Source organism: Acipenser ruthenus, chromosome 5 (genome assembly GCF_902713425.1).
Source record: "Acipenser ruthenus chromosome 5, fAciRut3.2 maternal haplotype, whole genome shotgun sequence".
NCBI classification, from domain to species: Eukaryota; Metazoa; Chordata; class Actinopteri; order Acipenseriformes; family Acipenseridae; genus Acipenser; species Acipenser ruthenus.
In genome coordinates, this window is record NC_081193.1 from 32,002,146 (window position 1) to 32,016,868 (window position 14,723).

General features: G+C 38.4%; 1 protein-coding gene across 2 annotated transcripts in view; it reads right to left on the reverse strand.

The window, feature by feature from the left end:
* Nucleotides 1-1,571: 1,571 nt before the first annotated feature.
* LOC131737118 (TBC1 domain family member 2A-like) overlaps nucleotides 1,572-14,723 on the reverse strand; it is an 88,784-nt gene continuing 75,632 nt past the window's right edge. The window contains exons 1-2 of one of the 2 annotated variants that reach the window (XM_059023988.1): nucleotides 4,773-5,010; nucleotides 1,601-2,275 (exon numbers count right to left, since the gene is read on the reverse strand). In XM_059023988.1, the coding sequence (XP_058879971.1) occupies nucleotides 2,081-2,275; nucleotides 4,773-4,916 (339 nt within the window). In that variant the 5' untranslated portion in view covers nucleotides 4,917-5,010 and the 3' untranslated portion in view covers nucleotides 1,601-2,080. Of the gene's footprint in view, nucleotides 2,276-4,772; nucleotides 5,011-14,723 lie in introns of those variants that run through there. The other variant, XR_009328690.1, reaches the window with a different exon arrangement.

Genomic DNA, 14,723 nt, shown 5'->3' on the forward strand with positions numbered 1-14,723 from the left:
AAACTCCTCCTGTATCCTCTCCAGCTCCTGCAGCTCGGCTGTCAGCCTCTCCATGTGAAACTCTCGTCTGTTCTTCAGCAGCTTCATAGGGAAGGGATTCATATCATTAAATGCTATGTTCATTAGTTTCCTAAAGACAGAAGATACAGAGAAAACAAAATGCCACTGATGAAACAACTGCAAAGTTAAAGGACATGGGAACTCTGCATTTTCCCCCCTTTCAAAAAATACACAAATAAATAAATAAACAATAAAGTATGGGTGTGCCAATTAAATTCATAAAAAGACACAAAAAGACAAACACACACTTGAGAAACAATGCAGTTTTTTTTTTTTTTAAATTCAGTCATTGCCAATTATTTTTTATTATTTTCTCCCCAATTTGGAATGGCCGAAGCGTGTGCCGTCAGCCGACCCCTTTTTTTCACACTGCGGACTCGCCATGCAGCCACCCAAGAGCTACAGCGTCGGAGGACAACGCAGCTCTTGGGCAGCTTACAGGCAAGCCTGCAGGCACCCAGCCAGACTACAGGGGTCGCTGGTGCGCGGTGAGCCGATGACGCCCTGGCCGACCTAACCCTCCCTCCCCCGGGCGGCGCTCGGCCAATTGAGTAAAAAAAAAAGTGTGGCTAAATCATGTCAATTAATACACTGTACAAAAACAATATACTTGTTTTGTTCTAATAACCAAGAAATAGAAGAAAAAAAAATAGTTGGCCAACTGATCACGTGTCTGGAATTATTATTTGACTTTATATTAGTGGATTTAAGTTTTGCTAATAAGCAGATAACTGGTCTCCTAACTTATCAGAGAGCAGTGTACCCCCTCATGCCTAGTAGCCTGGGGTTACACAGGGATCTTTTTTTTTTTATATACAGTATGTTTATGTTATAATAATTTTTGCTGTTCATTGTAACATCACATCAACACTGTGCAAGCCTGACCTATAGAGTACAAAATCACAGTAACGTGATACAAAGTACAGTCGAACTTGTCGTATCTGATCCTGTAAGATATGACACCATCATTACCCAATGGACCTGTGCCATGTGTGACTTACATATGCTGCTACCAACTGAATGGTACTGATGGAAACTGACCAATGCACATTTTATTATGGGTCTAAAACCGTATATTCAGCTCTTAGCAGGTCAGAATTTGTACACGCTGTCACTTCACATAACTGCCCAGTTTAACCATAGTAAATAAAAGAAAAGTAAAGGATTCATAAAATTACTGTACTGTTAAAAAGCGTGCATCCTTGTTGTTTATGTCTCAGGTTAACACACACACACAATGTAAAAAAAACCTGTCAGATTACTTTGGCATACACTGAGAAGGCACATTAAGAACTGTTTGGAATGCTGTTTTGTAAACTGAGAAATACTGTACTTCAGTGCTTGTGCAGTCATTTTCACAGATTTTTTTGTATAGAATACATGCTGTGTCGTACTTTGGTGTTTTAGGCACACTGATGTACCTGATGTTGTTCATTTATAATGCCCCGACGTTAATAAAGAAACTACAATATACTAAAACGACTTCCTCCGAGATACAATATTAGTATATATTCGCTGGACCCCTGGACCGGTTCTACTATAAATGAATCACTTAGACTGGAGTGGCAAACAGTAATTGTGTGTCTGCTCCAATGCTAATAAAAGCTAGTTAAGATGTCATGTTTGTAATGCTTATTGGATGCAGAGAAGGTGCAGAATACCATATGTGACACCCCAGCAGTGAAAACATGGATCAGTTACTTTACTGCTTTTTCACATCATGCAGGATTACATGGTGGTCAAACAAAACCAAAAAAAAGAGTGTGGTTTTATCCGTGTTTCTTGAAACAAGAGTTGACGTACTTCCCATGGCTGTAATGTAAAAGTAACTTTTAAAATAACCTTGAGGTGCTCAATCTTCTCCTGCAGCCTGCAGAAGGTCTCTGTGCCCATGGAGTTGGCTACGGTACGCTGGGGGTCAGCCATGCAGGCGGCCACCTGCTCGGAGAGCTTGAGGATGACTTCCTGCTTGGCATTGTTCTTCTCCATCATGAGCTGCACGTGCTGCTGCAGCTCAAGCTCATTCACTTGGCAGTCCTGCATGGCCAGCCGCTGCTCCAGCTCCTCCTTGTCTTTGAGCAGGGCCTCCAGGCGGCCGTCCAGGTCCGCGATACACCTCTCTTTGTGCCGCACCAGTTCCAGCCAGGAACTGTTTGCTGGTCCTCTTCTCCTGCTGTGCTGCCTCCAGGACCTTGTGAAGGAGTCGCACCAGCTCCTGATTTCAAAACAAAAACACTATGGTCATTTACTCTTAAAGGTGAAGCTTCATGAGCTGTGTTGGAGGTCCCGTAAATAAATTATACTGTAGGTGGTCCCTGAATAATGCACCTGTACTTTCTTTGTAATCTGAACCAGGTGGGATCAGACCTGTTCAGATTAGTGATTTGTTTGGAGTACTGATAATAAACTGTACCATACTAAAAATGCCTGGTATAGTATTTGTTTTAGGTTTTTGATTCTTGCATTTCCTGAAAAATCTGTAATATCCCTTTGAATAAAAAAATACTGTTTTACTTATCATATAAGAACAGCTATTAACATCATGCATTTAATTACAGTTATAGCTACAGGTAAATTCAAATAGTCTACTGTACAATGCAATAGTGTACTGTACAATTTTCCCTAAAAAAACAGCCTGTTGCAGTATTTATTAGTAGTGCATATGAGAAAAGGCTCTGAAGCTCTGCCCTATATTATACACCAGTGGCCTTAAAACCAATTATCAGACATTATTATTATTACTATTTTGTTTATTTTGCAGACACCTTTATCCAAGGCGACTTACAGAGACTAGGGTGTGTGAACTATACATCAGCTGCAGAGTCACTTACAACAACGTCCCACCTGAAAGACGGACCACAAGGAGGTTAAGTGACTTGCTCAGGGTCACACAGTGACTCAGTGGCTGAACTGGAATCTGAGCCGGGGACCTCCTGATTACAAGCCCTTTTCTTTAACCACTGGACCACACAGCCTATTATTTCAATAACAATGTCCTTTTTTTAACCAATTATAAAAGATGAATTCAGTGAAGTGTTTTTAGAAAAGACCAGCAAAATGACTGAATTCTGCACACTGCCTGCTGGTGGTCATTTTTCAAACCATTCAGGAGATCAGCTTAACTTGTGTGTTTTTAACAGGCTCAAAAAAGACCTGGTTTTTGCAGCTCTGTTCTTTGTACTCTGAAAGAAGAAAACAATGATAATGCAATAAAAGTACCAAACACTGGAAATACTGTCCCAGTATTACAATAATAATGAGCAATGGTGTCTTGTAAAGTGGTTTCATAAGGTCCAGGATAACCGTGTCTTTAATCAAGACACAAAAACTAATGATAAAATAAGTCAAAATGCACATGCAGAATAAATTCTGTGCACAAATAAAGATTGTGTCTGTTGGTCTAATTTTAGATCAAATATACAATTAGCATGCATCTTGCATGTTGCAGATCAGGTGCATTTGAGCACCGCGTTAAAAGTCGTATGGGTTACTAACAGGAAACAAGAAGGCGGCGATGCAAGATTAAAGTTTGTTTGGGAAGCAATAAAATATGCTTATTGAAGCTCATAAAAATGTAAAAGGAAGTTTTGTGACCATGTCTTTTTATCATCATAAGATACAGAGGAGTCATGAGCGAAAACCCAGAATTGCATTCAGGAGCTCTATTGTGACTGTTTAGATCTAGCCCTGCAGAAACAGTCCATGCACAGGGCACAAAATTACCCTTTACTTCCTGACTCACCCTGCACACCATGCACTCATGCCTTTACCAGCTGAGCCCCTCGGGGGTCCCAGAGATTTTGTATTTTAATACACTTGTACTGCATGTGTTGATGACAAAATAATAAAAAAAAAATTCTACATTGTAACCTTTATGGATTCATAGGAACAGTAGTACAGCACAAGAGTTTCAGTTACAGACAATGAAGCAACAACAGACTCTCTTCACTGTTTCAGAAGTGCCCTTCAACCCTATTTTACATACACAGCTACTATAGAACATCATACCACCATGTTTATAACAATTTGGATTATCAGCAATACAGTTATCACACTTTTAAAAAGCTCTCCCGTTAGGTAATGCATGAGTTATTCTGCTAAATGCGTTTGCCTTCACACCCTTTGACACCTTAGCCAAAGAGGAAAGAAAATGCACAGTAAAGCAACCAATTTGTGGTCAGCATGCAGGTTTCTGACTTGCATAGAAAAAGAGTTAAGACATCACACAGTAAATACAGTAGATCAGTACTTTAATCAGTTTAGGCAAAATTATTGCTGGTCTTGGATTTGAGTTTGTATTACTTTGTGTAACTGCTTGACTAAATCCACTGTTTCTGTCTTATGTTCGTTCATACCATGCTTATTATAGATACAACATCATATTTAAATACTATCATACAACTTTATAAAGGTTTACCACTGTGTTTTTGCACAGTATTTTACAGTTTTCCCATGCTTTCCCCATGATTAGACTTATTTTCCCACAGTGTACCCTGGCTTTCCATGTTTATTACTATGCTTTACCATACCTAGCTGGTCTTTACAATGCTGACCTATGCTGTACCACTATGCTTTATGATTTTACTATAGGAAACATTTATAAGGTTCAATCATTCATTGTACAAGTGCCTCACAAGACATATTATTTAATAACTCAGTTATCAGTTGTTATGTGCTTAAATATATTTCAGTCACCCAAACCAAACATATACCTTTTGTGACTTGAGCTCCTCAGTGAGCGTGAACACCTCGTGCTGGAGTCTGGATAGTTTGTCCACGGGGCTCCCCTCCTTTCCTGACACCTTCTCCCCAGAAGGCTGAAGAGAACTGGTCATTTTCTTCTCCCTCTTGTTCATGCTGCTTGATGGAGAACTCTTTCCTCCAGTCTTTGGTTCCTGCGCAGACTCGTTTGTAACTGAAGAAACTGAAGGAGCTGAAAGGACTGTAGGTGCTGGAGGTGCTAGGAAAGAGAGCAAGCAAAGAAAGCATTTGAAATGCATGAATATTTATTTTTATATATATATATATATATATATATATATATATATATATATATATATATATATATATATATATATATATATATATATATATATATATATATATATATATATAGTAAACGAACTCACCCACTCGGGTTCGTTGCCCCTTTAAAAATACGACCCAGGACACTCAAATGGATTTTTTCCAGCGCGGTTGCGCTATTTTTTTAATAAACACAAAAGTAAAACAAAGCACACAAAATAAACACCTAGCTCTTTCTGAGCACTAACTACACATGCAGGAACCTAACTACCACAGGACGGCTAAGCCGTTTCCCTGTTCCACAAAACTTAACCACACAGGTTTGCACTGTACCTTTTTCCTCGGGACTGCCAGGAAGCAGAGCACTCCTTTCTGCCTCCTTCTCTTTAGCAGCCCGGAGCAGACTGCCTGCTCTCCTTTTAAACCCCGCACCTGGGCCTAATTTCCAATAGCGCCCAGGTGCGGATGATAATTAATAATAAAACAATTAAACAATTAAACAAAACAATAAGACAATTGACAAAACTGATTAACTGAAAAAGCAGAAACAATCAAACAAAAAGGTGCATTTCTTTCGCAGGGAGGTTTTAACCCCCTCCCTGCTGTCTCTCACAACCCTCTATCTCACAATATATATATATATTTTTTTTTTCTTAAACTTGCTGGTTCTTTATTTTATTCTGGAGCCACCTACCTGACAATATACCCTTCATAATCATTAAACAAAAAAAAGAAAATAATGATTATTTCTGGCATTCAAATTTGTTATACACACAAAAATCATCATAGAACCCATAGTACCGATGTTAATTCTAGGGTGCCTAGCCAAAACTACAATTTGCTGCAAAAGAAAAAAGTTGTTAAAAAGAGCTGTTGTTTTCAATGAAAGGTGAAATTGTGAGCTATCTAGTGAGTTTTCTAGAAATTTCTTAAAAATAGGCTTTATTGACACTCATTCTTTATCTTATTAACAAGCTTTACTCCTGCATGGTTCACCTTTTAGGAACAGGAAACCTCTGCACATTTATAACAGCAGAAAGAGTTCTTACCCTGCATGAGAAGAATGTAATAGTTTCAGAGCCACTGTGGTGGTCCCCGCATTGAACTGATCCAGACATGAACTAAGCAGAGACACAGACTTTGCAGGGCAGTTTCCTGTCAACTGAAGGATGCACCTGTTGTTTCCCCCAGTATCTGTGTCACAGGATCCTCACAGGGACAGTCTTCCGACTGCTGAATCTTGTCAAAGTTGAACACACTCCGCCTCAGCTCCTGAGCTGGCTTGTTTCCACAGATATTGAGGACTGTGTTCCTGTAAGGGCAAGGCAGAGGAAACACAAACTGACTTCTGAAGGCAAAGTACAGAGAAAACAAAACTAAATGCATAGAAACAAACACACACACACACAAACTAAAGTAGTACAATAACAAAATCCAAAGCTCAACTGGTTGCTTCTCTTGGATAGGGCTGACTAGTTTACATAACAGGTTTGAATAACTTCTGTAAATTTTGAGTAGTTTGGACAGGCAAAAGGACTGTAAAATATAAAAATTGACAATTTTATTATCACAGCAGTAAATTGAGAAAAAATAAATAAAACAGCATTGGGAGGGAGCAATATTAACCCAATTTGGTTAACCTGAATCCAAGTATGAACCAAGTATTTCATTAACATACATTCCCCACCATGACTGTAAATTCATGACCATGACATAAGCATTATGAAATGGCAATGCAGTTTCCTGAAAAGTCCCAAGACATGAATGGACGCACAATAAATATTACCACAGAATGTGTACACCTAGTTTAACCAAAATTAGACAGGTGTGACATACAGATGGACAGATGAACAGCCAGAGTCACCTCCACACAACGCTGTTTTTATAAAAATGGAAACAAGGCAGAAGATAACATCACAAAGTGAATCCCTGTCTAGTTACCATGTTTGTGTTCTCAGCAACTAAGCCTGCTTCAAGGCTTCAAGCACAACAGAGCCGGTGAGTCATCGGCAGAAATGAGACTTTCTCACTGTGAACATTCTCAGCATGGGTATGGGGCAGAATTGAAATCACCCTTTTGTTATTTTGAGTTCTTTCCACCACACAGCACCAACATTCTCCTGTATGATCATCATTTTTGATTGTTTGAATTCATTAAGATATCTGACACCAGACACAATAAACAAAGTCCTGGTACTTTTGTTACCTCACCTAATTAAAGCATTGCATTTCTTGCTTCACATTACACCTCATGAAAATATCTTAGATATAATTACAATAAAGGGCAAAACATGAAAAAATATGTGGTGGTTACAAGAGTATAGCAACACTTTGTAAGCGTTTAGAATAAATAATTTAAATTGGGTTATTCCGGTTCAGCTCTTTTGTTTCGCATGCACACAACACCTACCCTGGAACCCTTTTCTCCATCAGATCACAAACTGAAGAACCACACCCCACACACAATTTGGTCGACTTGAGCTAGAATTAAAACTGGGCTGTCAGTGAGCTTACCTTCCCAAGGTGCAGAAGGCAGCTGGCAGAGCTGTGTGGAGGTAGTGGAGGGCTCTGCAGGTATTTTCACCAGGATGGTATTGTGCTGCCACCGTTTTATTTGCAGCTGCTGCAACCAATACAGCATGGCTTGGCTGTTTAATGCCTGTAAAACAAAAACAAAACAAACTAGATGGTAACTTTACAAGTTGTGGGGCTTGCTTTATTGGGAAAGTGGTCAAAGTAGCTGATTTGTGTCAAAAGTCACATTGTTTATTAATTGTCTCATGCTTAGAATGTGCTAGAATTTGATATTTCTCAAAGTTCTATGACAGTTAATTCAACAGTGGGAAGTAGCCTACTGAAAGAAGTTGATGCAGTTACTAAAACAGCTGTACCTCTTGATTGGTAGACGCCATTCCTGTTTTGATTTCATATTTGAATAGCTGAGAAGTAGAGGAAGATTTCATTTGCTCTAAGTAGTTGTCTAACTTGTTGGGAAAGTGGTCAAAATGGCAGTTTATAAAAAGTTAGAGAAAATTTTTGTTGGTGCAGTTACTAAAACAGGTGTACCTCTTGATTGGTAAAAGTTATTTATGTTTTGATTTCAAATTTGAATAGCAGAGAAGTAGAGAAAGATGTCATACCCTCTAACTTTTTGTCTAGCTTGTTGGGAAAGTGGTCAAAATTTCAGTTGTTTATAAAAAGTTAGAGAACATTTTAGTTGATGCGGTTACTAAAACAGCTGTATCTCTTGATTGGTAAAAGTTATTTCTGTTTTGAATAGCAGAGAAGTAGAGGAAGATTCCATATGCTCTAACTTTTTGTCTTACTTGTTGGGAAAGTGGTCAAAGTAGCTGATTTGTGTCAAAAGTTACATCGTTTACAGTAAATTGAATGTTGGAAGTCTGGGAGTTTTTAAACAATGGGGAGCTTTAGAATGTTGAAAAAAGTCCCATTAAAGTGAATGAAGATGGACAAAAAAAGGATAAAAAGCTTAATAGTTTAAAAAGCATAAAAGATATCAAGAAGTTGTATACAAGCACACTATTCCAGACCGGTCTACACGTTTTAAATGCCTTAATGCGGTAGGTGTTGTGTCAGTCACGGATTGGAGGAGACATGATTGGCCGCGCCACCGAAAGAGGGCATGATGGAGGGTTTTAAGGGGAAGTGGCCCCAGTGATCTGTTCCTTAGTTTTGATGGTTAAACTATAAGGACCGTATGCACAGGAGAATTAAAAGTACTGTGAGTGTTTTGTGTTTTGTTTGTTTGTCAGCTAACTGTCATTGTTTGTTTGGCTAGACGGCTAACACGAACCAGGAGCTGTCGCTGCACGCCAGCACCAAACCCCGGACTACACTGACCTACTGTTACCTCTGTGTTTGTCTTTCACCATTCACTTGCACTAGAGCACCCAGAGAGACATGTCTGTGTCTGTGTATTGTATGTTTAAAAAGTGTTTTTATTATTTTGGGACTGTAACCCTCCTTTTGCATGGCGCAATACACATTGATGTGTAGAGCCCATGCTTATTATTTAAAGTGTTGTTGGCACGCAACCCAGCTGAAAATAAAGAGCTGTTAATTGTGAACTGTCTTGTGTGTGTTTGTTCTGGAGCACTGCATCATCACTACACCTGCACACTGCAAACCATTCCTTCACAGTAATCCATTTTTATCATTGCACAAATTTTAGATGTAGGGAAACCTGCTTGGGGGATGCTATTGTGTATTATCAAAGCAGCATCTGAAAAGGATTCCCTTTGTTATACTGACAACCTTTTTACAGCAAACACTTACAGAGCTGCTATTTTATAGCTTTATAAGAAAAAAAAAAGATTAAAATGATAGCCTTGCTCTGTTCGCTTAACTCAAACTATAAAGGAAGGCTGTGGATTTTAAAGTGGTCACAATGCAGTCAAATACCAAATTCAATATACTTTGAAGTTTAATCTTTTACCTTCAACTTACTAAACCCTCAATACACCATACACTAAGTTTTTGTCTTTTCTTTGGAAACATTCCTCTCCCACATTATCATACAACAATCAGAGCCTTTTCTTGCACAACTGGCTGGATGATGCTCATGTAAGATTACAAGTGAAAAGTTAGTAAGAACCCCCTTCTTTCTTTCATTTATAACTTGTTAGCTGGACAGTTTATTCTGAGTTCAGGCCATGGGAAGAATAGTGTGGAGTACTGCAACGTAACTTATAAGTGACTATATATTGGGATATTAGAACGGAACATACATTATATATAAAATTGCTACTGCTTCAAATTAATTCAACAATCTCTTTCATAATTGATCAAGCTTATCCGTAGATCATTATTACGCACAGTGTTAAGCATGTTAGCTGCAAGCTGTTAGATTGTTAATATACATTTTAAAGACTGAGAACAACAAAGCTAGAACTGTAATGCTTATTTTTGTGTTCACAACCAAGAGCATTTGACAAGAGCATTTGATAAGAGCATTTGATTATTATTATTATTATTTATTTCTTAGCAGACGCCCTTATCCAGGGCGACTTACAATTGTTACAAGATATCACATTATACATTATTTCACATTATACAGATATCACATTATTTTTACATACAATTACCCATTTATACAGTTGGGTTTTTACTGGAGCAATCTAGGTAAAGTACCTTGCTCAAGGGTACAACAGCAGTGTCCCCCACTGGGGATTGAACCCACAAACCTCCGGTCAAGAGTCAAGAGCCCTAACCACTACTCCACACTGCTGCCCATTTGATGAAATGTATGCCAGTAGATACAGGGAATACATTTCTATACCAGTTTAGGATGAATGTATTTATTTTAGGTAAAGCATAACATGAGACCATACAATGGCTAATTTAATGGAATTGTATGCGTGTGAAAATTACATTTATATACAGACGTGCTCAAATTTGCTGGTACCCCTCCACAAAAAACGAAGAATGCACAATTTTCTCTGAAATAACTTGAAACTGACAAAAGTAATTGGCATCCACTATTGTTTATTCCACATTTAATAGAAATCAGACTTTGCTTTTGATTTTTTATTCAACATAATATTGTAAATAATAAAACAAATGAAAATGGCATGGACAAAAATGATGGGACCGCTAACCTAATATTTTGTTGCACAACCTTTAGAGGCAATCACTGCAATCAAATGTTTTCTGTAGCTCTCAATGAGACTTCTGCACCTGTTAACAGGTAGTTTGGCCCACTCTTCCTAAGCAAACTGCTCCAGCTGTCTCAGGTTTGATGGGTGCCTTCTCCAGACTGCAAGTTTCAGCTCTTTCCATTGATGTTCGATAGGATTCAGATCAGGACTCATAGAAGGCCACTTCAGAATAGTCCAATGTTTTGTTCTTATCCATTCTTGGGTGCTTTTAGTTGTGTGTTTTGGGTCATTATCCTGTTGGAGGACCCATGATCTGCGACTGAGACAGAGCTTTCTGACACTGGGCAGTACATTTCGCTCCAGAATGACTTGATAGTCTTGAGATTTAATTGTGCCCTGCACAGATTCAAGGCACCCTGTGCCAGGCGCAGCAAAGCAGCCCCAAAACATAACCGAGCCTCCTCCATGTTTCACTGTAGGTACAGTGTTCTTTTCTTTGAAAGCTTCATTTTTTCGTCTGTGAACATCGAGCTGATGTGACTTGCCAAAAAGCTCCAGTTTTAACTCATCTGTCCAAAGGACATTCTCCCAGAAGGATTGTGGCTTGTCAATATGCATTTTAGCAAATTCCAGTCTGGCTTTTTTATGTTTTTCTTTCAAAAGTGGAGTCCTCCTGGGTCTTCTTCCATGGAGCCCACTTTCACTCAAAAAGTGACGGATGGTGCGATCACAAACTGACGTACCTTCACCTTGGAGTTCAGCTTGTATCTCTTTGGCAGTTATCCTTGGTTCTTTTTCTACCATTCGCACTATCCTTCTGTTCAATCTGGGGTCGATTTTCCTCTTGCGGCCGCGCCCAAGGAGGTTGGCAACAGTTCCATGGACCTTAAACTTCTTAATAATATTTGCAACTGTTGTCACAGGAACATCAAGCTGCTTGGAGATGGTCTTGTAGCCTTTACCTTTACCATGCTTGTCTATTATTTTCTTTCTGAATCTCCTCAGGCAACTCTCTCCTTTGCTTTCTCTGGTCCATGTTCAGTGTGGTGCACACAATGATACCAAACAGCACAGTGACTACTTTTCTCCATTTAAATAGGCTGAATGACTGATTACAAGATTGGAGACATGTGTGATACTAATTAAAGAAACTAATTAGTTTGAAATATCACTATAATCCAACTATTTATTATCTTTTCTAAGGGGTACCAACAAATGTGTCCAGGCCATTTTAGAATATCTTTGTAGAATAAGCAATAATTCATCTCTTTTCACAACTTCTTTGCTTTATTCTATGACATACCAAAGGCATGCAAGTATACATGATAAAATAGCTTTTAATTTCATCACTTTTCAGGAGGAATGAAGCATTATTTCAAAGAGCTGTAAGGGTACCAACAAATTTGAGCACGTCTGTATATATATATATATATATATATATATATATATATATATATATATATATATATATATATATATATATATATATATGTAAAACTTTCAGGTTCCCAGTGCTCAAAAGCTAATTTTACACCCTGCACCAAATGACAGACATTCAAACCCCTATTGCATTGCAGTTAAAATTAGCCTGATTAGCCACAGTGTATAAGTAACAAGTTCCGATGTGTCATATTAAACTCAAAGTAAAACCAGGAATGGATCAAACTGCTATGCAATGGAAGTCTTATTTCCATCCCTGGAACACAGAGGTATGGTAAAGAACATTAATATACCATGGTAAACTACAGTAAATGCATTGTAGAACCATGGGAAAAATGCTAAATTCCTGCATTAAATTTACTGTGGTTACATTTATAAGGGAACCCTTGGTATTGCACAAGGGCACTTTCTTAAAATGATACATCGTTTTTTAAGGTTATTTGAAAAAAAATGACAGTAAGTGGATGTCCAAACTGATTAGTGTATCCTCAACCAAAGCGGTTGTATCTAACAAAATAACTTAATTAAGACATCAGTATAGGCACAAACAGTGTTTTTTTTTTGTTAATGAAAATACATGTTTGCTGTAACTTGTGTTTGTTTCAACTCAGAACTGCACTTGTGTGTTCTACTCAACGAATGGAAGTGCAAGATGTATATGATTAAGTTTTATTGGCTGGCTTGTTACTGCTTCAAGTACCTTCACAGATTAGGGGATTTCCTATTGCTTTAATTTTAAAAAGACATACCTTCAGCACAACAACCCATCCTGGGATTTGAATTTGAAAGGTCCCTTCCTGAGCTTGAGCTGGATAGACAAAGGTAGCGTTAGCCAGGTCAATGCTTCCCAAGGGATTGACATCCTGTGACGTTCTGTAGTAGTACAGCTGGCACTTCTTCTCTTCGAAAACAAACCAGCGGGCTTTCCAGGCCTTCAAGGGCCCCCCCAGTTTGTTCAGGTATCCACACAGTTTTGTGGAGGAGGGTTCCATCTTAGTTTTCATGACTGGCTTCTCTTGGGCATTGCTCTGGTCCATGTGTGTGGAATCACCCTCGTTCTCCTTGGTGCTTTACACTTCCTCTCTTGCACTGGCAGTGAGGTCATGATGATTGTCTGGGCTTGTCAGATTGGGATCAGCTGCAGGCATGGGTTTTCCGACTTGACAGTCCTGCTCCATCTTAACAGTCCTCACCATGTGTCCTCACCAGATTTCAAAGAAAAGATGTTAACTGGTTTGTCTTTGGCTATTAAAAAGAGGTGTAGTATGGTATAATCAATTTTCATTCCCTTTATTAGCTTTTCCCTGCCCCTTGTCAGTTAGTTAAACTTTCACAAACACCAGCTTCAGCGAGGGACGAATTTGTAAATAAAATGTTACATCCTTACAGTCCCATGTGAGTAACAATTAGTACAAAAAAAAGAAGCTATCAGCTATGAAGGTCTGCAGAAGAGGTACTAGTTTCCCTATGCTCTCTGTGGTGATTGCAGTGTCCCTTATTCAGGATTATGTTCTATGAAAAATAAAATCTAAACTTCACACAACTTATATAACATACAGGCACTGTAGTAAATACTACTGGCAATTACACCTCCTTGAAAGTATGCTATAGTAAATTCTGAAAATTTCTATAACCACTGAAGTATGCATTATTCAAGGATGTTATAGTAGACTACAGTACTAAGTATGGCCACTACAGTTTACTGTTGTATAATAAAAATTACCACTTTAAAGTATAGTGTTTACAGCAAAATACTGGAGTAAAATGCTGCAGTAGCACAGTTCATTTTATTAAATAAATAAACCAAATCTTGAATCAGCAATAGACAATTGGAGTGTTCTGATGTAGTTAAGACTGAAGGTGGCCTCAATAAGGAAAAAACACCAAAGCCCAATGACAAGGAACAAAGCGTATTAATGTGTAGCAGGCTACTGTCCTGTTATCAAAAAAAGGGTTTAAAGCTGCCTGACAATGTGAACTGTACGCATTGGATACTTCAGCATAAACGCCCTTGCCCTAATACTTTACTGGAGTAGGCTTTCATCCCAGCTATTATTAGACTCCTTCAGAAAATGAATTTGGGATCTAAAACTGAAATATTGTGAAAACAATTGGCATTTCCTAGACTTATTTGGTAAACTGACCGTGGTTAGACGTATCAGAGTGCTGGGAATAATGTTTTAGTTTCACTAATTACAAGACACAGTACAGTTCCACTTGTGCAATTACGATACATACTCCTAACAAGAACACACACCCTTCATGTACAGTAATACAAAACAGCTCACGTCTTAACCACGATCATTCTTCATTGCAAGTACACATTTACTATCAACTGCAGCTTCAATATATTCAACTTTCGTTTTTTTCTTCAGTAAACAACCTCTGAATCCCGTAACTTGAGAGAGCACTTATAAATGAATAACACTTCTCTTGGTTCTTACCTCATTCACTTACAGAAACGACTTCTTCATTGTCGTAATACTAGAAGCTTCGTCTTCTCGTAATACTAGAAACTTCGTATGAACTTTGTGCTCCTCAATGTTTCACAACGACAGTTTAAACTTGTTCCCCGTGCTA